Source organism: Plectrocnemia conspersa, unplaced genomic scaffold (assembly GCF_051122295.1).
Source record: "Plectrocnemia conspersa isolate PC_06_02 unplaced genomic scaffold, ASM5112229v1 ptg000006l, whole genome shotgun sequence".
Taxonomy (NCBI): Eukaryota; Metazoa; Arthropoda; class Insecta; order Trichoptera; family Polycentropodidae; genus Plectrocnemia; species Plectrocnemia conspersa.
In genome coordinates this window covers 21,000,504-21,026,924 of record NW_028277170.1, presented here as the reverse complement: position 1 = coordinate 21,026,924, position 26,421 = coordinate 21,000,504, and the positions used below count along the sequence as shown (strand labels likewise).

Below are 26,421 nucleotides of genomic sequence, written 5' to 3'. Positions count from 1 at the left end.
TCCATTATATCATTGGAATGCCAAGTTTAAACTCAAGAAATAAATAAATAAAATAAAAAATAACTGAGTGATTAAAATTACATCAATATGATATTAATTCAGTGTATATACATTATATTATAGTACCATATCATTTTTAAATATAACATATTACATACATAGTGAAACAAAATTAATTTGATGCTTATTGGATATTGATATCAATGTACATCACATATTTTTTCCATAAATCAATATTATTATTATAATGTATAATCATACTTTTATTAACTTTACCTTAATAGTTATAGTTTATTTATAATATGATTAGTAATAATAATAAACCGGAACACTACATTTTTAACATTTTTTTTTCTAAGAATGTAACACTAAATAATATTAGGGCTGCCGAATCAGTTGATCGTGGCGTGTTTATAAAATGTACTTGTTTTGCCATAGGTAACCTGAAAACATCTGAAATAGATTGTAAATACGGATATTTTCTTGTGTATACATTAATATATGTTTATAAAACAATTAGAACCATGTCCGGTATTTATACCTCACGATAGACGAGTGGTGTAATTCGCTAATTATTGTCAATGATAATTAAATTAGTGATTATTATGTAATTATAGTTCTTATTGGTCATCACAGATTAGGTTTACTTATATTTTCATAATGTCACGAATGAATGTCGTGATGATTAAACAAAATCGAGCTAGGTCGCTTATATAAGTTATTAAAAAAAATGTAATTAGTTTTTAATATTAGTTATTAGTTTAATATTATTATAAAAAATAAATAAAATTTAAAACCTAAAAAGTTGAACGTCCAGTATTTACACACAATCCACAGCTGCGGTACCTTATGCTAGTGAGGTACCGACAATTATTTTTATTTATAATTGTGAAAACGACTAGATGTAGAAATATAAATATTAATTGGTATATACATATAAGTTTATTTCAAGATTATATTTTTATTTAAAAGTAGTACAAGATTTAACTATTTACTGACTTAAAAGATTTTTCTATGATCTGAATTGAGTATTTATTGCTTTGTTTTGTATTTTTTTGCAGTAATCCTCTGTGGTCAACTAAAAACGTAGTAAATGTCTAAGAAAGCTGGTCTCCTAGTTTATCTGGACCCAGTCTACGTCTCTTATCGCGCGCCGCACTCCGACTATAAAAGCAGCGGATGGGCGTCGTTACAAGCAGTCAGTTGTCGGAACTCACCGCAGGTTCGCGCTCCGTGCATTGAGCTATACATCTAAAACAGAGCCTGCACTCAAAAGGTAAGTCAAATTCTGTATCTGTATATTAGAAACACATGTATATAATAATATATGTCGACGTAATTTTAAATGCGTTTATTGACTTTATATTCATTCAAATTTTGACATTATAAATTCATTAATAGTAAATATAGTTTTGCCACATTCCGGTAGTATTTAATTTTAAACGTATGCAAATAACTCGATAATCTTAAATGTAGGAGTGTAAGTTTATTGTTGAATGTGTCAAGGCGACGCGATCGTTGTCAAGTATTGCTGCTTAACTGATTTTAAAGATACATATAATTTAAAAGTGTAAGAAATGCGGAATCATTATTAATTTACATACTAAATTATATTGAACAGAATAAGTGTTTTAATTATTTTTAGATATATTGATTTAGTTTTAGAAATTATCCATTCAATTACAAATGACGATGAATTTGATACTAGATATGTTTTAGGTGATTTTAGAAATAGTGTGATTCAAACCAATCAAATATCTTATATATACACGTGTAATACAAGTTTGCGTAATTTTTTATTATTATTTTTTATTATACAAGCTTATAAAAATCCTGATTTTAAAATGATATTATATAAATATTCTCTTCTTTACATTTTTAATAGTTTTACAACAACTTTTTTATTTAATTTATTGCAATTTGACAATCTAAACAAACTTTCAGAAATTTCAAAATGTATATATTTTTTATTACTTATTAATATATACATATATCAGGGCTTCTTAAACTTTTTTCATTCACGATCCCATTTATGATTGTGAGTTTCTTCGCGACCCCAGATAATATAAAATAAAGATATATAAATATTTTGTGCTGATTATGTAACAATATAAAGTACGCTCGGGATAAGGATGCCGGTTAGTTATTGTGTGCGTGTACATGTATATGAGAGGGAGAAGCGATGTAGCGTGTGCTTTTCTTTTAAGGACAGTCGCTGATTCGTCAACGCTGGTATTCGTCATTAAAGTGCAGTGTGGCACAGAAGTTCGATCTTCTCTAGTGATTTATTTTGAATAATTTTGTGTTGATATTGGTTTAACCCAGGTATGCCCACTGTCCCATGGGTAGGTCACTAAATTCGTGCCACTGTTTTTTTATTTATAAATGAAATTTCTTGGGCATATCTGGGTTAATTGATATCAAGGCTTCAAATATACACTGTAAGTTATTCGTTCTCTTACCCGTGGATTAAAATATTTTAATTATTTTTCCATTAATCCGTACGTTGTTGGTTTTTTTACACTATTCTCTGTAAGGCTTAAAAAAGTTATTATTCTTATCGTTGCGCCAATGATATTTTTTTAATTTATTCAATGGATTCTAATGATTTAATAGAGTCGTCGAGCCATTAAACAATCTGCGAATAATTTCTTTCCCCATTTTATATCTTTTTGCTTTTGAAGAATAGCTAAAGACTTCATTATTTTTTTGACTAGTGAAAGATTTTGAATTTTGCAAATATTTAATTAATGACATCAATGTCTGGTTTCTTCGATTATATAATATATTTTTAATTGTACGTTGAAATTTCCAACTTAGCTCAGATGTATGTATGTTAAATAAACATATATTTTCTTTTAAAAAAAAAAAAAAAAAATATTCTGAGCGAAATTGTTTTGAGCCACACAGCTCACGCACACAATAACAAACGGGAATCCTTATCCCGAGCGTATTCTACATAAATATGAAAAAATATAGTTTAAGAATTTGCTTAGAAACATACAAAAATATTAAATTAAAAATTGCACAAAAAGTTGTAAAATTGTATTATTATAGTTACAAAAATTATATGCCATATTTTTCATCAAAATGGCATTTTTTGCAATGACATAAATAAAAAATAATATTGAGCAAAATATATCGTCGCTGGTATATATTCAAGCCCAAGCATTTTGGTCGTCTTAGTCCGTTCGAATATATTCGAGCGCAGTTAAGTGTATACAAAAATTAAAGGGAAAAATCGTTTTTTAATGAGGCGGAAGTGCTTGTTTTTTACTGCATAAAAAATAAATCTTGGTGCAATATTTGACACTGCTGGACGTAAAATCTTCAACATTTTTTAGCGATGAATGATATTGGAATTTAATATGTGTTAAAGCTGAAAAAGTAATTTCACATAAATATGTGTGGTGTTGAATGGCAGAAGAACACTTATTACCATATCAGAGATTGTGGGAAATTCAGTTCTAGTTCCGATCCAGAATTCAGTCAAGGGCTTTTTTGGAAAATCTAGTTTTAAGTTTGAGTCACTCGAAAGCTCAGCAAATTCCTCTTGAGCTTTATATGGCAGGTGATCAATCTCACTCAAGCCAATCAAAAATGGTTTTTGAATTCAAGATAACTTTTTGAAATCAATATTTGATATGAAGTATTTACGAAACTGTGTTTCTAGCGCCTTTATGTGACCTATAATAATTTCTGCGATAAAAGTTTTACAATGATTTTTCTCGATTATAAAATTGTCGATACTGGAAAACATTTCGAACGAATCCTTTTCCACCCTACTTTTCCAAATGTTGATCTTTTTAATAAAACTTTCAATTATATCATTCAAAGTAAATATATCGCAATTGTTTCATTGAAGAGACAAGTTGAGATCGTTTAATTTCTTAAAAATATCTGACAGATAACGCAGCTTGGATATCCATAGGTGATTTTGAAAAAAACAGCAAGATCACATTTTTGTTCGGTTAAAAATATTTCGATTTCGTCCTTTAATAACAATAATCTTCTTAAACTTTGCCCTTTTGATATCCAACTAACTTCTGCATATAATAATAAATTTGTATAGTGGGAATCCGTATCCTTACAGATATTCGAAAACAAGCGGCTGTTAAGGGCATGGCTCTTAATAAATTTTATAATCTTAACAGCATCCTAAAGCACATCGTTCAATTCTGGTGCCATTTTTTTTGCGGCAAGAGCCTCCCAATGAATAAGGCAGTGAGTAAAAGTTATTAAGTTAGTCATAATAAGCAGCTTGAAAAAAATATTTAAAACATTTAATTTAAATATTTTACATTAAAATCTCGCGACCCCATTTAGGGTCGCGACGCATAATTTAAGAAGCCCTGATCTATATTAAAAACAAAGTTTACGTAACTAGTTTATTTACGTAATAAATTCCTGCCTACTTTACATTTATTTATGATTGATATTGTGTTTTCCTTCTTGAGAATAATATTTTTGAGATTTGCAATATAGCTCAATGTTAAAATAATGTACTTGTATTTAAAATAAAACATACTTATAAAATATATATTTTTGCTTTACACGTGACGTGTTGTTTGCATTCTTAAGGACGCTCAATTGACATTTATTAACAGTGACGTCAAAAGCAATAAATAAGCAACAGTTACGTATAAGCAACGTTGTTTAAATTTAATTATTATACATAATAAAATATTTTAGATTAAGTAAAAATGCGCAAAAACATTTTCACGTCAAATTTGTGTGTATGAGTGGACTAGAGGTAATACTAAAAATTCGCACATACTTACGCGCAACGCTATGTGTGTGTATTAGTATAGATTTTTGGAGGTTTGCGAGTAATAATATTTTTGGAATCTCGGGATTCATCGCGATTTTCCCTTACTTTCCTTCTATATTTCGGCTGCCATGGTCTCGAATCATCTGTAACTGCCGCTCTGGTCCTTGATCTTGTCATATATACATGTGTGTGACAATTTTATATGATTTTTTTCGCTAAGACTACAAAACCGGAAGCCAAGACTTTGATAATATGCTACTATCATATTTTTCGATCATAGCGATATTTTTTGTGAATATCTATTTCAAGAACAAAATGATTTTTAATGTTAGCTCAGTTTTTTGTGCTACTTAGCTAATATTAAAAAAGTAAGTGTAAACTTTTATGTCCCAGTTGGGTTTTTTAATAATTTATTATTCTTGTTTTTACTGTATTTAGTTGAGCTGTTTTATCGATGTTTGCTAAAATGTAGATACTCTTTATTTATATTCACCGAAATTAGTTCAATCGACTTTTTTTATATCAAAAGCATGCCTGCTAAAATAAATGTTCGATATAAATAATGTATTGATACAATCAGATTTATTTATTTGTAGTAAGAAATTAGTAGAGTGAGGTTAGTAGAGGAAATTAGTAGAGTTACTGGTGAGCCTGTAAATATTTCAGATTTCTTACCTTTGCGGTTTGATCGATGCGCAACTGATTTTGATAGCGGTAAAATGTCTATGAAGATTATAGGTGTTATGGAGGTGCAGATGTTGCAGGATCACCTTTTTCAGTGACACAACGGAGTAAAAATCTGCATCATCAAATACATCTTTATTGAATGGACATATTCCTATGACTTTGAAACCCTCAATGCTGGTGTGAATATTGACGTCATTTGGTAAACTGTTTTTGCTCGGCCAGGGTGGTTAGTCCGTTAGTATTTTTTCATAGGAGAGAAAAAGTTCTGTCCAGGGGTTGCATTCGATGACTGCTGTGAGGTGGAAGCGTCAGTGTCTAAAGAATTAGACAGCGGCAATGGAGCAGTGTGAACAGTGGTCCATTATTAACAGTATCGGTTGTACCTTGGCGGGCTTCGTGTGATATATAATCAAGAAACAGTTTCTGATAGATAAAGCTAGTATCGGACACAGTCCCTACTGAAGAGGGTGGAGATCCATCATCACTTTTTAACCTTTTCTTAGTGTATGAATGAATGCAGGAATGCGGCACTTTTGCCGCATACAGTTACGTTTGTACCCCTCTCTGCAATGGATATATTGTTTAAACACTTACCTTTCGTGGAAAGTACTTCATGAGGTTTGTTCGGAACTGTTGAGATGGCGGATTCGTCCATGTTATATATGACGTGTGGTGGAAACTTATACTTTGTGAGTAATCTGCCAAGCTTTGTGGATACGTTGCGCATAGCAGCGCACTCTTAGGTCGGTTTCACACGTGCCGGATGGATTCACCCGGCACCGGTGTAGTGGGGATGGTGTTGTATGGGTTAGTACCTATCATGACGCTGCCCATACAACACCACCCCCACTACACGCCGCTGGGCAAATCCATCCGGCACGTGTGAAACTGGCCTTACATGCCACAGGCAGGGTAGAATCTCTGTTAGAATTGGGGAATTACGGTGCCGCTTGCTACTTGATTTACACTATCAATTTTCAAAAAAATAGCCCATACCATCATAAACGAACACATCGTACAATTTTCAAGATGTGAATTTTTTATAGCAAAATACAACACATTGTGAAGCAACGTAAGAGTGTTTAAAACCTTAAGAGTGTTAGCCAAAAATGAAATTTGTGTCGCAAAGTGCGCACTCTTATCGCCCGCGCACTGTTAAATCACTCGAGCCTATGAGTTCGTTCAACTTTTAACAACGCTTTATTCATATCACATATTTTTTTCTGCTTATATATAATGATGATAAACGCACTTTAAAATAATTTAAGTCGTTACATTATCGCATAAGTTTATACAGATAATAATTTTGTATTAATAAAATTATATTGCTCGTTTTTTCACAACTTGGATAAAAAGCATATGAGACAATGTACCGCTACTGAATTATTCATCGCTTTGCATAAAATAAACACATTATTTTATTGATCTATGACCTGAAGTGAACGAGAAGTAATTCTAGAAACCTTACTGGAGCGGTCTTACGAAGATTGCTTCAATTATATATCAGTGTTTATCAATTTAGGTGTCTAGAAATAGACATAGTAGATGTAATAATATAAAAGCATTTTGCCAGGCGGATAGAGAAGACTTACACGTACTTGTTTTATAACTAATATACCATTTTTTTTTATTTGAAAAAATAATAATTAATTTTGATATAACCCATTAAAGTAAATATTAGGTTGATGCATAGTAACGTCGTATTTTTTTAAGAAAACAAAAGTTAATATTTTTAGATAAAATTAATTAAATCAATCAACTACATATTTTCCATTACTGCTAATGACTGTCTCCCATCTTTCTGTCAACTTTTTAATCCTATTAGAATAAAAACTTTCAAGTTTCGATGCAAGGAACGAATTTAGTGCTGTTTTTACCTCATCTGTTGTATTATTTTTTTTTTCTATTTAAATAATTTTGTGAAAATCAGAAGAAGCGAAGTCAGGAGAATAAGGTGGACCCTTTAAAACATCCCAATTGAGCTCCTTTAATTTATGCTGTGTCATCATTGCGGAATGAGGCCGCGCATTGTCATGATGAAAGATGACACCCTTGCGATTGCTAAGTTCAGGTCGTTTTCTTATGAGTGCCGAGTTTAATTTTTGCAGCTTTTCACAATATCTATCAGCATTAATTGTTTGGTTTGGTTGCAATAACTCGTAATAAGTAATACCCTTCATATCCCACCAAACACAAAGCATTATTTTTTTAATGATGTTCTGCCTTTGGAGTGGTTATTGGGACTTGTCCTGGCTTGACCCAGTGTCGCTTCGTCCCCATCCCCAGTCACTATTCGAAGCAAAAGGTTTATGCTTTTGTCTCGCACACAAAGAAACACATGCGGCAACTCGGTCCAGCAGGTTTGCGGGTGACAAGTTGTGCGGGACCCAAACGTTGTACTTGGAAACCATTCCACTGTGATTCTGATGCCTCACCACCGTAGATTGAATTATACCCATCTTCTTTGCGATGTCCCTGGTATTTTGACGGAGATCAGTTTCAAGTATGTCATTCAGAACATCATTATCGGTGGTTGAAGGGCGCCCCACTCTTTCTTCATCAGCTGTTGATAAATTCCCAGATCTGAATTTAGCAAACCATCGTTGACTGTTTCAAACATTGATAGCACCTCTGCCGTACACATCACACATGTTTTTGGTTGCCAATGTTGCATTATGGCCTTTAAAAAAAATAAAAGTAAAAAATGTCGAATATGGGCTTTTTTCTCTGACATTTTAAAAAAATCACAAGGGCTCTGTATAACTCAACCGCTGACGATAGACTAAAAAAATGTTAGAAGAAACCCTCCTTTATATAATACAAATACAACATTAAGCACAGATATTAAAACAGTTAGTTAAAAAAAATATATGATAGTCGATGTAAAAATACGACGTTACTTATGCATCAACCTATATATACGACTAAATGATTGTTTTTCTCCACTTTATTTTTAAGATTCGGTGATTATTGCGCGAACGAAAATTATGCAATAAAATCCATATGTATGTATGTGGCTATATGATATCATTTATATAGCGAAAAATATATTTATCTTATTAAAAACATACGTCATATAGCCTGTAATTATACATGTGAAGCAATTTGTCTTTGTAGTATTTTTTATGAATGCAATGTTATTCACAATTCTTTGCAATTGTGGGCGTGCTTAGATAGGTAAATAATAAACATTTTTTATGACTTTTCAACCCACTATCACATTTGCATATCAAATTACGATACAGTCGGGAGTTTTACGTTTTGTTATTGCATTGCATATTTATAGTCGACGTAAAGAGGCTCGCTGTGACGTTGACATCGTGTTTTTATTATTATGACCGCTGATCTGATAAACTGATGACATCCGAGATACGCACGTGTGTGTGTTATTATTTTCGAATTATGGCAATTTAAAAGACGCGCTAAGAACTATGTGCTAGCTGACAAATGCAAAGTGGCTAATTATTCAGTAGCAGTAATAATTACTTTTGATTGGTTATCATTGCTAATGCACGTGTCAACTTTAAGAAGTTAGGTATGAACTAAATTATAATTAACTCGCAACGTTATATACACAGATTTTGAAAAGGCATTTTAGGGAGCGTAGGTTGACCTCGCGGCCAATGAGACTTTTTGTGAATCTAAATAGACTTTTTATTAAGTTATATTTACACGTGACAAATGGACAATTAACGGCGTGCCGTTTCTCCCGACTGCGGTGAAGGTGGCGCATGTGGTGATGGTCGTAGATGATGCTCCGGGCTCTTGTGGCTGCATGCGGCGAGTGTCAGGTGTGACTCTTTGAGCGACTGGTAGTTCTGGAGTTCCAGGAGTGATCTTCTGTCTGTTGGCGAGGGCGCGTGGTTAGTTCCTCCGGATGGCTGCTGGTAGATCTTCTCTCTCTCTCTCTGCTTGTCCAGACTTTCAATTTTTTCGGAAAGGGTTTGCAATGTGGTGATTTATTGAGACCGTTTTGTATAATCATAATTTGGTATACAATTATATATAGTATATTTTAGTATTGATCTTGTTTTTGTACATTTGGAATGATAAGGCATTTAAAAGCGTCACTATCTTCAATACTATATTATTCACTTTTAATATATGTATATATATATTATATTTCTACAGTTATCTATATATGTAAGTCTCGCTTGTTGTGAATAAATGAGGTCTCTAAAAATATCAGTGTTTATGCATCTATTATTTTAAAACGACTATAACATATGCATCGACATCTTTATTAAAACACGGTATGTGAATAATATCGTAATTGCTAAAATAAAACAATAATAGCACGTGATGTTATTGAAGTAATTAAAATAAAAATAAATTCAGCTTATATAATTAAAACATACATAAGAATAAGGTCAACAACGGTAATCTCACGGTAGATAATAGACAATGTTCACAGATGGCATTGTCAATTATTGCCAATTAAAACTTAAGATAAAAGAATTCGATATGCATGCTCCATGAAGCATGTATCGGGTTTATTTATGTCTTATGAAATCGGCTATTCTTTTACTTATTTTAATGTATGTAATATATATTTATTACTTTTGAAATGAAAATCTATTTACGTGTTTTTTCCTCAAAACTTGTACTATTGTATTTTTTTTATGATCAAGTGCATTTGTGGTAATAATTTACAAGTTATTTTAACTTGTAAAGCCTCTTCAGTTGCACGTTAGTTTCGGTTATGTAAAGACAAACTCAAACTCAAAAATTGCATATCTCGAAGAAAGGGTTGCAATTTTAGAGATAGCGTGAATAGTGGGCTTAATGGTCCTGCTTTTTGAAAACATATTAAAAAATATCGCGGAACAGGAATTATAGAAGGTGGTCGAAAGCGTTTGAATGCTAGAGAAGACGCAGAATAAAGGATATCATAAGAAAATATCGATTCAAAACTGCTGCTGAAATACAAACAGAATTGCAATTTACTTGAAATTCGAATATTTCTAGACAGACAGTTAATAAACGGTTGATTGAAGCTGGATTTAAAGCGCGAAATCCATTAGAAAAACAATTATTCTTAAATGGGCAAAAGATCATCGCCATTGGACCGTCGAAGATTGGAGAAGATTGACGAGTTCAAATTTAATCTATTTGGAACAGATGGTAAGCGACTGTGCTTCGTAGAAAAAGCGAAAGATTTCATCCCTTATGCATTAATCGATTCATCAAGCACACACTCTATGCGATTATCTGGGGTGCATAATAGCTTATGGATTGTGCTCTGTAAATTTCGTCAAGAGCACCATAAATTGGTTGTATAAAACGACTTTATTCCAACCCTTGAAGAACTTTACCAACATACCGCTTAACCCATTTTTCAAGACGATTCTGCCCCATGCCATCGAGCTCATTCTGTGAGTCCAATTATAGTTTTTACATTCAAACTATCACTTAATTAATCTTCTATCTATAGATTACACAATTCAAAAATATAATGTTAAACACAACTTTAATATGGCCAGGAAACAGCCCCGAACTAAACCCAATTGAACATTTATGGCCAATTATAAAACAACAATTAAGAAAAAAAATTAGCCGAGCTAAAAAAACATATTATAGAAGTGTGTGAAGAAGAGATCGATCTTAAAATAATTAAAAAACTGTATTTATCGCTGCCAGGCTGAATACAAGAATTATTAAAAATAAAGGTGAAATTACGCCAAAATAATTTTAAGTTGTTATAAAAATGTTTAGATGTTTCTAATTTTTAAATGTACGCGATATTGCTTTTTATGAATAGAACCAAAAAAAGCGTTGCGCGCACGTGTTGAGTTGGAGGCTCGCCATCATGCACTTGCTGGGACGACGAATGCAATGCACCGTTCCCAGAATTTACGCAATTATACAATACCGACATTGTTTTAACAGTATTGACGGGAAACGATATTTAACAATTATAACTATCTATTATAAATTCAAAAACGTATAAAAAGTACATCAAAGTTAATAAGAACCGCTATTGGTTATGTGTAAATTTGAGAAGAAAAGTATAAATAAAAAAAAATAACCATTCAAAATTTCAGTCCACTACTGTTCTTTTATGCATATTATTTTCAATCAACACGGTGACTAATAACATACATAATCTTCATCTTTACATGCTCTAGATTCGATGTAAAGACGTGCTTCCATAAACTGATTATCAGCTAATATGCTGCAACATTATCTAGAACACTATTGTGTAATTTTCCTAAGATCGCGAAGGCATTGTATTAAATGCAAATTACTTTCACATTACGCATTTGTGATTTAAAATTTAAAGCATCTAAATAATCGATTGTCGTTTCACATTCTATATGAATCGACAATTTGGTGTCAAAATACGATTACATATATGTACATATTTGAATATGTTTATCATATGAACACTTTCTATATGTTCTAGCACTGTTTCTATTTATGCTTAATTAAACACGTCTTTAGTGAGTAATAATATGTTATCGATATATTAGTCATTTTAATTGTAACGATCGGTTTAACTTTTGGATCCATATTATGGAAATTTTCAAGGCGAATTGTAAACGATACTATAAATACAAATAAATGCATGTGCTGAAAATTATAAATTGCTTTTATTGCAACTTCCTACACGTGTTCTTACAACAGGACGACATCAATAACGAAGGATTCTATATGGACTTCCCGTTGAGTATTAGAAACGATTATAAAATAACAGTTATATAAAAAAAAAATTACACCAATTAATTTTATAAACTTTACAAAATACAGAATTTAATTCGAAATTGTGTATTTATTTTGTTTATAAAAAAAAACAAATGAATAAATTTTGACGTCAGTCAAAGGAGACAATAGGTCGCAGGTTCTCCACGTCTGGTCTAGTGGGCTTGGCATTGCCGCAGATCTGACACCAATTGCATTCGCCTGCGTCACGACTCGGTGACGAGACGTGTCTCTGAACAATCTGACAAACTGACGGATTGTTTATCATTTGACAGGTAATATCAAAACACAGTATTAGTAAAACGTTTGCGTCATTCGCGATTATTTTTGCGCTTAAGATTTTTGGCTCAACTTTCGCTCTTCACCGGCTGGCGCAAGGCCAAGATCATGGTTCCCAAGCTATAATATAATACTAGAATAGTCAAACGGAAATATACTTTCTCTGATATGTGTGTCCCGCCTAATAAATTATATACTAGATTTATATATATACATATATATCGGATCCACTTTTTAAAAAAAAAAAAAATTATGTGCATATGTATAATTACAAATTTCATTATTTTATAAACGAGTTATGGGTTCTTAAATATTATATTATATACAATTAGCTATATTAGATAAATAAATTATTAAAACAAATGATAAATATTATGGATTTTTTGAAAAGCATATTTATATTTTGTATTGTATTAATGTATGAAATTTGTAATGTATGTATATGTACACATTAGTCACATTATGGTTGTGTATTACATGGTTTATAAGAGCCATAGAAGTGTCTCAAAGATCGAGTGTATTTTTTATATATTCAAGGTTTTTTTTACCGGGTAAAAACTTTTTTTTGATTGAATCCATTGCGGTCCAGTTGATTTTATCACAAAAATATAGCTTCTTACATATATGTTGAGACCACTACCTCAAAATCACTTGGCTAAGAAGCGCTCATATTAACAATATTACGACTTACAATAAGTGACGATCAAATGAATAATATTAACCGAATTGCTTTTGACGTGAATTTTTGACTTCTGAGAAGTTTTTGCGCTCTCCTATTGACCAAAATTCAGTTTGAATATACTTTAATTAGCCCTCTTATATAAGAAGATAGTTGTCATATTTTTAAAATATAGTGTAAAGTCCATATGCAGACAAACTATAGTCTGTCTGTACTATTCTCCGCTCATTTTCTCTTGAGATATGAGTTGGCTTAGTTTGTATTTTGGACTTGAGTCAATAAGTTTTGGTTTGAACAGAAAATAATGTTTTGCGACTGTCAAAATGTTTTACGGACATTTTATAATAGCATATAATTTTACCAGCGTTTTTTTTTTTTTTATATATATATTATCTTATTTATGAAGAAGCAATATGTTTTTAAGCGCTATGTTTACACATTGACGTCCAAAAGTTTTTTCTTCTACACTACACAATCACTAATAGTAAATAAGTATCATTAATGATAACTAGACCGGTTCGAAGGGCTCTTTAGCCATATTTTCTAGTTGTCTATATTGAGGAGCTTGTGGCCTCGATGTTGACGTGCTGTTTGAGTCTCGCTTCATGTTTAGCAGCAACGTATGTTGATTATATTTTATATATAAATTATATTTTCACTGGTAAAAATATATTCCGCCATGCCATATTTAAAAAATATTTTCAGAATAAATTTTTTTGAGGAACAACTCATTACTTATGGTTTTTAATCAGGAACGTCATATAATATTTTGATTTTATTAAGATTCATGGTATTTTATTAAATGACATGGATTTTATGGCCATTATCTAAAATAAAATACTGTAAATTTTATTATTGACTTAAAAATATTAAAAATATATTGGGAATGACAGATGCTTTTGGACTGTAATGGTAAAACTATTTTGGGTATGACATACATGAGTTGTAAAATACCCTTTGATGTTGTAGAAAGCAAAGTGGGGAGATCCATATGAAATTTTTGATATTTTTCTCTATAGCAGTATTACAGCTTCACTATTTTGTTAAGCTTTTTCATTGTTCTTAAATGGTTAATTTATATTGTTCGATTCTGATTTATTGGTTACTTATAGGTGTACATATTCTTTCATTATTCATTAACGATAGATTACGTTTTTGAGAATGAGTATCTCTTAAATATTACTTTTAAGCAGGCCGATATTATTTAAATTACTCTTCTTAAAGTATCTGTACAAAATAATTGCAACGTGACGATAATTGTAATTGTGTTTTAACTATAAGTTTTGTTGTAACTATTTTTTTAATAACAAATGATTTTTTTGTAACAATCGTTATAGTAAGTGTGACGTTGCATTAATATTTTTTGCTAAAAAATTTCGATGTTATATTTTAAACCATTGGTGAGCTTTGATGACAAAATAAAATCTATGTGGCAAATAAAGTGTTAATAAATATCTTATTAAAAATTTGTCATGCGTAGTTATATAGTAAATTGTATAATTGCAACTATGGGATTATTTTAATAATTTAATATTAAAACTTTATTATAAAAATGTAAAATTAATTAAAATAGTTACTTCAAAAAATACAACTGAATCATGTTGTCCCATTTTTTTAAAGTAAAATTATGTATATTTTAGATATAACATATATTTATTTAAACCACTACGCCGTATTCAATTCCCTAGCATGCTTACCTCTGCTTATTTAATTTTTAGTATCAATATACTGTAATCGCACTTTTAATTTATTTGCATAATGTGTTTTCAAATAACACATTTTTATTAATGCAAATACGTGCTTGTTTAAATCTGGTTTGGTGTATTTGACAGCATTCTTGAAAGACCACAAATGTCAACGTTCATGAGCTCGCACATTCAAAAACACACAATATACGTGTATTCCAGGGATCACCAATCGCATTAAGCATGGCAAACTAATTCTATACAAAACACTTCAGAATAATGATAAAAATCTATGTCTTCTATTCAACATGAAAAAGTGTCATGAAGTAAAATTTTCAGGTCATGTTTCAATTATGAATATAAGAGTAACATTGTACTACAATTAGAGCTCATTGCGCCTTGCGTATTATAGTTCTTAAATCTGATTTAAAATAGCATTAACATATATTAAAGCAGTAAAAGTTCTAAAAGAAGCATACAATCGGATGTTCAAATCCATTGTTAAATTATGTATTATTGTATTATACTAGAAAGTGCAGGGTTATTTTGTAGAAATCCTTTACAAATTCGTAAGCGTATATCAAAGTGAGTCTCTCTTCCATCTGTTCTCAATAATTAAGTAGACGTAAAAGTTTATTTAGACAAATTAGACCCTGTTATGAAACATAAAAATGTTTTCCTGTGACCCTTTATAAATAAAATCATCGTGGTCGCTTATTTTTGCTCATCAGATAACCTGAAAAAATAATAATTTAAGCAAAATAGTGCTTCTTGTAAATGCAATATCACACGTAATTTTCGGCAGTGAAAAAATTCCTCTCGTTTTGTGTTGAAAAATTGTGGCACTGTAAATTATTTGTTCTCTTGACCGTCAATTAAAATATTTTATAAGCTTTCTTCATTAATCTGTAAGATGTTGGTTTTATTACCCTACTCTGTAAGACTAAAAGAAATATCTTTCTCCAATTATTGCGCCAATGATAAATTTTCAATGTCACGAGGGTCCTTAGAATTCGTTAAATAATCTGCAAATAATTTCTTACTATGTTTAAAAATATAATTCAACATGCAGTTGCTATATATTTTAAAGCAACGGCTTCGAAAGATTTACTTATAATAAATTTGGTTCTTAATATCTATAGGTATATATTAGATAGACTCGGATGATAACAGAGCAACTTAGTGTTGTTCTGTTATCGTTCGGGTACTCAGCTCGTGGCTCACAATCTACCATTTTGCGACCACTGGCATCTGATCATTAAGCAATTGTTTTCAATTGATGTCCGTATATTGAAATAAATTATGCAAATTAATTTAGATAAGATTGACAAGTGCTGGGTGCGGGTAGAGGCTCGCCGGATTCTTGGCAGGCGACTGGCGCTCGGCTCGCACACCCACACGCCCACATACTGATTTGTGTTTTGTTTTCGCCTTTTACACCAATTATTTATCGCGTATGAGTATTTTTAACGACAAAGTCACTACGGTCGAATAGTGATGTAGAAAGTCAGGGTCATGCGTAATAAAATTAATAATTTATCTTTGTAAATAATAAAGTAAGCGTACTAGGTAATAAATTCAAACTTTAATACTAAATTAAATGCATTTCAGAATATTTGCTTTATTTTATTGTTAGCACGAGTATTAAATAAACATATATAGATGACGAAACAAGTACATATTTGTAATATGATTAAGTGATATTTTACGAGACAATATTCAAGGTTCAACTTGTTCAGCTTTTAGAGGGTCAATCATACGATATGTGGTCGCGCATTATCGTGCAAAAGATTTGGACCCTTTCAATTGCCAAGTGAACGGACCAGACATCGCAATTGTGCCAATTTTCTGATAATAAATCTCAACTCTAATGATTTCGCAACGATGTAGTGGAACAGAGCCGTGTAAAGAAAAGGCTTCGCCCGGGACAAAGCCTGAATTCGCCCCCATCCCCCAAAAAAATGTATTGATAAATGTTTGCCTCATGATTTTTATTCACAATTATTTTTCTCACTTCAATGGTAATTATTTAATTTTGAATGTTATTATAAGTAATTTTTTTGGACATTTTTAATAGACATTTTTTTTGTTTTCAGTCAGTTCATGCGGCACCCGATTTTCCTAGCTATTTTAAGTTTTCCAGAACTAATATATTACTGTGGTTTTGATTCAATTAACACATATGTCAGCTATCGAATAATAAAAGTACGGCTTTCTTTATCTCTAGCACGAATCATTATTGCAGTATACGTGCCTTAATGCCTGCACTACACTTTCTGGAAGTTGGTTAAGGTTGGCCAAGGACGGAGAATATAGTGGGTTACTTCGGTCGAGTTCAGTTCTGTCCGCTCTAAAATCTCTCGGAAGTTGTCCGAGGTTACCAAGAACGGGAGGTAAAGGGGGGGTAATTCAGTCGACTTGGCCAGCTTAGAGCGCTTCCGAACATTGTCGGCAAAAGGACCGGAGTCAAAGGATCCGAAGTCGGAGCTGCTCTTTCGAGCGCGAGTGGCGAGATACTTCCTCTTTCGCTGTTTCGTGTTTCGCAAACTGAGATAGAACGAGTAACTCGCTTCAATTTCAGTATGCGTTAACACGCATGTCGAGTGCTGCATCGTGGTCAAGTTATAATATCACATGCTTATCGGGGACTTCAACAGACTCTTACTGACATCTTTGAATATGTTAGGGCACCAAAAAGGATTAATTATATTGTTGATAGAATATTATTTTGACAGATATCGTTATTATATTTTTTTTCATATAAAATTAAATAATTAAAAAATAATTATTGGTACTTGATTTTGTTAAAAAAAATCGTTACGAATATCCTTATGTATTTTTCTAGATCGGTTTATATACATGTCACACCATAACGAATTCTTATTTAGAATCGATGGCGACAAATTCAAGGATAATCACAGATATGGTGTTCGTATTCTGAAGTATCATTTTTATGCCTTATGGCATTTTGCAAAAGCCGACAAAGATTTTGCGTAAATTGAATATTTACGACTGAAAAGTTTTCACTGATTTTGTATTGGTGAGTGGCCACGCAAACTTTTATAATTATCAGTAGCGTAATTTTTTTGCGATTATTTGGCATATTTTTCGATCGCGCGCAAATATGCGGGCTGTACGTGACAGAAGCCGCCGTCCGGACGTCATATTAAATTTGCGATAGTGAAGTTGTAGGTCTCGGCCGACTGCAGTTGTAACTTCGGTTCGAACAACTTCTAGAGAATGTAGTACAGACATAACAATACCCACACTGAATGAATTATTTAGTTTTCAAGCGATGCGAGTGTGATCATTTGAACAAGCATGCTCATTTTAGACAAAAATGAGTAATTAATATAAAAAACTTTCATTAATTTACAAAGTGAAACGAACTTAACATTGAAACAGCAAGATAAGATAGCATAGAATATACCTAGGTCGTGTTTATGCATATGAAACAGCGATATGCAGTTAAACATTAATTATCTTCTGGGAGTCGTTGTATATTTATATTATATAAAAATATAAAATTGATGTGTTTAAAATTAAGCTAAATCATTCATCCTTTCTAATAATATAATATCATTTACGAAGATATCAATTGTTATATTTCTAATGAATAAGCAGAAAAAGAAAATATTTACTAAATATTTTACGTTAGCTAAGTTTAATAAGAACATGACATTATTTTACCTCACTAAAGAGTTTAATAAAAAAATATCAATGATAATGTCATATTATTGCCAAGTAGGTTGAATTATTAATAACGCTATATCTGTTTTAAATATAATCAATATGTCTATAAATATATAAAATGTCTTCACAGTAACCTTACACTTGTTATATACTGTAATCGTACATAATACAGTGTTTTCATCTGAAACTCGTGATCTGGTTTGTGCGTATTATATATTCTTATTTTATGTTGGAAAATTTTGCCAATTTTTTTTTGAAGGCGAAAATAGAAGTGTGAATTTTTTGTACTATATTAATATTTAGTTCAAGCGCCAGAGTATTTTTTATATTACGACATTAGGACATCTGTTGGCGACATTTTATATTTAAATTATTATTATGATATTAAAAAATATATCTTTATATGAAAATTTAAAACAGTGAACGTTTATGATCGAGTATAAGATATACATATATATATATTAATTCTAATTTTACTTTTTTTTTATATATAGATCAACATGAGTATCACCGACATCATTATGGAAGCGGAGTTTGCTGGCCCTACTTTGGTTTTGGACAGCATATCGAAGACCTTGAAGGTAATTAGTCAAAAAACATAATCCTTAATTCAATGCCAACTCTATAAATTAACTAAATAAACGGCATAGGGGATCGATCAACAAATTTAACAAAAATAATCATACTTTGGTCATGGACGGATATTGATAAGGTTACATATATGTATAGTAAATAATTATATTTTTAATTTAGGTAACACATTTAAAAATATATATTTCAAGTGTAGTTTTGTTGCATTTAAGTAATCGCAAATAGTGATCAAATTAACTTTGATAATCGGTCAATATACTCAGTGGCGTGCGGTCCATACATGCAGTAGATGTGGCGCATGCCGTGGGATTGTAAAACGATTCTAAACATTAAATCTATTTATCATTTATTCATTATTATGAAACGTAATCGCTCAGAAAATCGGCTATAAACAACCACACTAAGCGAGCGGCTAAAGCCGACTAGCGGCCGACTGTCTTATTACTTATCATTGTTTATACTTATGTTTATCAAATAAAGAAAATATAGTTTTCGTTTCCCTCGTTACGTTAATTAAAATTAAAACGTTACGGATAATTCGTGATCATGGCTGGAAAATCGCAGCCGAAATATTTATATAAATGTGACATTATTAAACAGTATTTTATAGCACATTTCTCCAATTTTAAATTTGCGATAAAACCAATATTATTTACAAAATTATGTTTCGTCTGGCTGTGATAAGTTATCTAGGCAATTATTTAAAATATGCTTAATTATTACGTAATAAAGAGTGGACAGTGTTTTTTTTATCAGAATATACGTATATTAAGAACGACGCAATTCAAATTATGTAATATTTTTAACATTTTACATGCTTTATTGTAGTATTTCACTAATGGCACATTGACTTAAATTTCCTCGACATTTAACCGCGAGATTAGGAATGCTAGAACTAACCTTATCTAATGCGATACATCAAAATTATAATTCTTATCTGTCACTCATTCAGATCTTCTAGATACAACTTTAATTAAAAAAATCGTCGCGTGTTAATGTGCGGTTTTCACCCACGACTTTTAACCTGATAAGCGATGCTGTGCTTAAAACTAAAATTTTTATGATAATTTCTTTTTATTAAATATCACGCCAGATTATGTAATTGGACTATATTACATATTACAATCATATAGTCCTCTAAATTAATATTAGTACCCTCGCGAATATACCTTTTCTGGTTATCTGTCACCAATGCCTAAATTATCTCTTCGTCAGATATTATCCTATTTTTTCAGATTTGACGCCTATTTCAAATCTGATAATAAAGCTAATTTCGATTTTTTATCATTGATAAAAAATCTGATAAATGTAATATGCAATTATAATACTTTCAATCGGTTTAATAAATCACATCAAGTTTATCTTTCGGTAATATTGTATTAAAACAATCTGATTTTGAAGTAGTTTTTTAATTATTTAGATTCTTTAGAATAGTTTAAGCCAACCGTGTTTGTCAAACATGATAAGTTTAAAGTAACATTTTGTTCTTAATTTCAGGTTGAAAATTACTTGAAAGACCTTCAATTGTCCGCTGCGACCATAAAGAGAGTAAAGAAAGTTTTCATCAATGAGATGAACTTGGGTTTGGATGAAAAACCTTCTTCTCTGCAGATGGAGAACACTTACTTGCCAGAGCTACCCAACGGAACTGGTCAGTAGTATAGAATATCAGGAACACGCAGCTGACCCTCGATATCATCGATGCAATTTAACGTTATTGCTTTTGCAGAATACGGCACTTATTTGGCGCTGGACTTGGGCGGCACTAACTTTCGTATATTGTTGTTGGAACTCAGCCAAGGCCGTATTATCAAGGAGAGTGTCAAGCACTACCACATAAGGTGATAATTAATTTTATATCAGTGTTAAGGTTTGATTATGAAGTGTTTGGATAAGGATAGAAGAAGAACAAGACGTTAAATTGTGGATTTGTCGTTTCAGCGAGGAACAACGCATTGGATGCGGAGTCGCGTTATTTGATTATCTTGCGTCCTGCATTGCAGACTTTGTGAAAGTCAATGGATGTCAAGACTGCGACCTTGCACTCGGTGAGCGACTTATTTGTTTGATGTACTTCAGTTTTTAGAGAAAAGATACGCGGAAAAAGTCGTAGTGCTATTGAACAAGTCACTACCGTTAGTTCTAGTTGTTTTTATGCATAATGACACGTCTTTTACAACATCAAGGAACGTGGGAAATTAGATGCCAAATTCTATCTCTTAAACCAGTGGTCTGGTGAAGGGAAGAAAGGCAACCAAATATGCAAATAGCACCCATTCCCCAAAACTGTAGCAAGCATTAACCTTTAGAAGTTCAAAGTCATGTACGTCATGCCCAAAATGGTTTTAACGGAAGTTTCTTTTAGTGAAATCTAAATACATTTTCACAAGTAGTTTTATTAGTATAATATTAATCATACCTGCTATAAAAAATACTATAACATGGTACGCTCAAAATATATTATCATAATAAATAGATAAAAAATAATAATAAATTATTATTGCAATTTTTGTTTGCGTAATAATCACCGAAGCAATTAGGACATACATGTCAACGTGACTTTAGGGATTCATATATCGCAGAAAAATATTTAAGAATTTTTTTATTGTAAGAAAATATATTGCAATATTTATTAACCATATAGGAAATGTATGTTATTTAAAATAAAAATGCAATGAATATTAACACTGTAACATTATTTTCTAGGATTCACATTCTCCTTTCCAATGACTCAACATTCTTTGAACTCGGGTAGTTTGATAACTTGGACCAAAACTTTTAATTGTAGCGGCGTAGGTCCCGACAAAGACGTCGTCCAAATGCTGACGGACTCATTTAAAAAATGCGGTATGCAATCATAAAATCGTTGAAGTTAAATATAAACAACTGTTACAACCATCTGTTTTGTAGGTGTTGACAACGTCCGAGTGCTAGCTTTGTTGAACGATGCCACCGGTACTCTGGTTGCTGGTGCTTGTATGGATCATCGCACTGGAGTGAGACTCAGATTGATTTAATTTGTCTATTAACTCGATTAGTTCCGTCTAAATGTTTTATGTTTTTTTTAGATTGGGATGATTCTTGGTACTGGTAGCAACGCATGTTTCCTGGAAAACACCAACAGGGTACACCACTGGGAAGGTGGTCATATCCCTGCAAACTTCTTGACCAACCATGTTGTGATTGACACGGAATGGGGAGCTTTCGGAGACAACGGATCATTGGATTTCATCAAAACCTCATACGACAAGAAAGTCGACAAGCTATCACTGTTGGAATCTAGTTTCACGTAAGTATTACATTTTTGAGTCGTGCTTATACATGATTTTGTAATATTATAATGCTCCTTTTTTATGCAGTTTTGAAAAGTACATTAGTGGCAAATACCTCGGTGAGGTTGTTCGTTGCGTCCTGGAAGAACTTATCGTCAACGGCGCTCTTTTCGACATTCGTAATTGTGGACATTTGCTCTCGCCATATAAATTCCTCACCTCCGACATTAGCGAGATTGAAATGTAAGTGCTACTACTTCTTTTTTATTCCAACACCGGTTCATTATATGAGCCAAGTCCAAGTCAAGAAATCGACAAAAATTAGTATTAATTATTATTTGTCTGTTTTAATTTAATATAATATGATGTAAAATTTAAGATTGTGAAAAAGTTGAAACGCAGTTTATTGTTGCAACGTTTAACGGTATTCCGCTCACGTCATTTTTATAGTGTACGTTTGCCACGTGTCAGCTTGCGTGACACATGCTTGTATCGTTCCTTTTACCTCTGTTGTACTTGCAAACCTGACTTTGATATTCCATTATGTCATCAGATAGTGACTAAGGTAATCAATATCTATTTATCACGTGTTTATATTAATAAACCTATTTTTTATGTGGTTTATATAAATTTAAATAACACGTCATAAAAATGTTACCGTCTTCTGATGAATCTCACCGAGATTTCTCTGTAAGCATTTTTTATGAAAATCCAAATACCCCAAACATGGAGCTAGATAAAATTAAAAAAGAAAGAGCACAAAAATGAACATAACTATACATAAAACGTCAGAAAGTTGAAGAGAAATAACGGCAAAGAATACACTACAAAAACTTCCAAAATTGTTAAAGCTTAAATTTTTAAAATTAAGAATTGCTTCTGCTCAAAAATATGTTTGGATCTCTTTGAATATAAAGAAAGAAAATCTAATTTTGAACAATTTTGGGAACTGAAGAATTTTTCATAACAAAATTTATTTTTAAAATGTACAGTGCATAAACAAATTATAAAAAAAGACGTGCCAGAACTATTATTCTCTCTTGATTTGAGGCTCTTAAAAAACATGTTATTACTATATGTTGTACAGAGCGATGCATCACGTATACTTCCAATTCCAAAGTCATAGACTTTTTTGTAGTCAACTAATTCGCATTGTTTTTCTTATGTTAAAAATAGTTTTATAATTACAATATATTTTTAATTTTACAGGGATAATGTTGAAGGTACTTCCTCGAGGACAACCACTGTGTTAATGCGTTTGGGTATCTCTCAGTCATCTTTGGACGATATTAAGATTGTCAAACACGTTTGCGCCATAGTTTCACAGAGAGCAGCTCAACTGTTGTCAGCTTGTGAGTTTTAACATAGTGTAATGTTTAAAATATATTCTTAATATAACTGTTTTTATTATATTATCAGGTTTATCTGCTCTTTTGGAGCGAATGAGTTGGGAGCACGTAACTGTAGCAGTTGACGGTTCACTTTTCAAACAGCATCCAACAATAAAGCATTTAATGACAAAGTACACACTTCTGCTTACTCCGAATAGTAAGGTAAGCATAGTGCAGCAGTTTTCATTTTCTTATACAATGCGTCGACCGCAGAGACTATTGTTAATCGACCGCGTGCCATTTAGGGTTCAAACCGGTCTTAATTCGGTAACTATCTTGTAGTGAATACACTTCATATGTAAATTATTCTCTCCTATAAAATGAAAAAAAAAATTAATTCATTAAACTCTGCCACGCTATTTAATTAAATAATAATATATTTATATTTAATTAATTCAATATTTTTTTGTATTCTAGTTTTTATTACGATATTTTTTTTAAGAATGTATTTATGTAATTCCCCGTGAGTTAAAAATAACTCATTCAAAATTAAAAATATAAATGTTATACGTATACCCCTGTCACAATATTTAAATACAAGCGGTATCAATCTATTTTCTCAGACTACAAAATCGTTTGAACGAAAAGCAAAAAAATAATGTGAATGAAATTGACTTTAGGTACTTTCATTTAAAACTATGGTAGCCTGTTTTTTTTTAATCTCACTATTATTATGCAGTATAAGAATACAACGGATTTTAGTGTTTTAAATGTAACATATTATATTTTCTTACAGTTCTCATTCCTACTGGCTGAAGACGGGAGTGGAAAAGGTTCAGCCTTAACCGCAGCTGTCGCTGATCGAATCAACTCAAAATTGCCATCCAACTAAAATTCTTACCAAATTTTAAACACAAAAGAGTATATGTAATAAGAGGTGATTATATTTTTAAACCATACGTCACGGTGCCTCGCAAAAGCGTAGTTTTTACAATTACATATTGTGAAAAATTTAAGAATGTGTTTGAAAATCTGTAAAAATGACGCGCTTTTACAAATGCATTTTTTTAAATATGTTTTTATATTTACATATTATTTTATTAAATGTGAAATATATGATATATTGCAAATTGCGTTTTATTGAATATGTTATTATTTTTTTATGCAAACATAAATTTTAAGATAATAAGGAATGTTTTCAGATAGATTGAAGAAAACTAACGTATAATGAAAGACAATATCAAGTCGTTCTTCAGTTTCATTATTATTACTATTGCAAGCTAGAATACAATTTAAAAAATATTCGATTCTAACAATTTTAATTCAATATTGTCACTTATGTTAGCTACAATTTCATTGATTCTCTCTGGTAGTGAAATATTTTAATTGTTGCACCTTTCCTTGTAAAAAGCATATCTACATTTTTCAGCGTCACAGCAACATTTCAAAAGTTTAGTTATATGTTCCGAAATAACAATACTATACTTTCTGTCTTAATTTTATTTAAATATTTAAATAAAATTAAGACAGAAAATTTAGTTTTCCTGTAAATATATTTTTTTCATATTCAGATTGATGTATTATATTTCATATTGCCATTTAAAGATATATTCATTCTGGACACTGACATTATTTCTAAAAAATTAAGCAAAAATACATATCTTTCAATAAAAAAAAAACAACTTCTATCTTGGCTGAAAAATTATATTTTTATTATTATTATTAGGTTACATAATTAAAAAAAATATTTATTATTATTATTATTTGTATTTGTACAGTCTGACATTAAATACTGTTTATTTATGAACATAATTCGCTAAAAATGTATTTTTAAACCGTCGTTAGTCGCGCGACGGCGCAGCGCTCATCCGGACAGATATTCATATCTCTTTTTTGAGTCAAAAATATAACTTTAATAGATTTTTACATAGTTTTTTTTTTCAATATTGTATGTTCAAACGCGTGATTGCTATTTTTATCATTTTATTATGCGTATTAGCTGTATTGCATTAAGAATCGATAGAATCGTATTTAAACTGAGCTGCATATTTTATTATTAATGCATTTCATTTTGATAATTATTAAATTTTGCATAATTTTTTTTTTAAACTTTTTTCAGTATACAAATCTTTTGATTACGACTATCCCGACTTTAAAATGCGAAGTTAGCGATTATTTCAGCGATACTGAGACTTCGACAGATGCGCAGTAACATGTGTAAATGAAGATGGTCAAAGTACACTATGGAAGAGATAAGATATATGTGCATCTACTATCTACGAGCGGACGGACAAAAATATAATTACTATTCCATCTGGTTGAATGCCGGCAGTAATATTTTCTGTATGTAATAATCGGAAAAATCGTTACCTACAAGAAACAAAACGTTGATCAATTCGGGTGCAATTTTTAAAACTATAAATTTTTTAAATTTTATTATGCAATAATATTTATTAAAAATGGTAAAAAAATAAACGATCTACACCTACAAATGGAATAACAAGGTACGAATGATTTAAAAAAATTGCAATTTTTAATTTATATTTTAATTTAAGTTGACTCTTCTGAAATGTAAAAAATGAAATGAAAAATAATAATTATACAACGCTGAGACGAACATGTCAATTTCTTTGAAGGTTTTAAGTACTCTTTACCTATCATTCTCTTTATTATAACATTGCCATTTCCACGTATCCACTTCTGCCTTTCGTTTTATTATCCTTTGTGAAAT

At 31.1% G+C, this 26,421-nt stretch overlaps 1 protein-coding gene across 1 annotated transcript; it reads left to right on the top strand.

Moving 5' to 3' along the window:
- Positions 1–1,197: 1,197 nt before the first annotated feature.
- LOC148234494 (hexokinase-2-like) lies at positions 1,198–26,319 on the top strand. The gene is made up of 13 exons (XM_088188433.1): positions 1,198–1,276; positions 18,991–19,077; positions 20,585–20,738; positions 20,817–20,928; positions 21,029–21,135; positions 21,794–21,934; positions 21,998–22,083; positions 22,156–22,376; positions 22,447–22,602; positions 23,569–23,711; positions 23,779–23,912; positions 24,487–24,627; positions 25,810–26,319. Exons 2-12 carry the CDS (start codon positions 18,997–18,999, stop codon positions 24,580–24,582), a joined length of 1,431 nt encoding a protein of 476 aa, XP_088044559.1. The 5' UTR covers positions 1,198–1,276; positions 18,991–18,996; the 3' UTR covers positions 24,583–24,627; positions 25,810–26,319.
- The last annotated feature ends 102 nt before the right edge of the window (positions 26,320–26,421 follow it).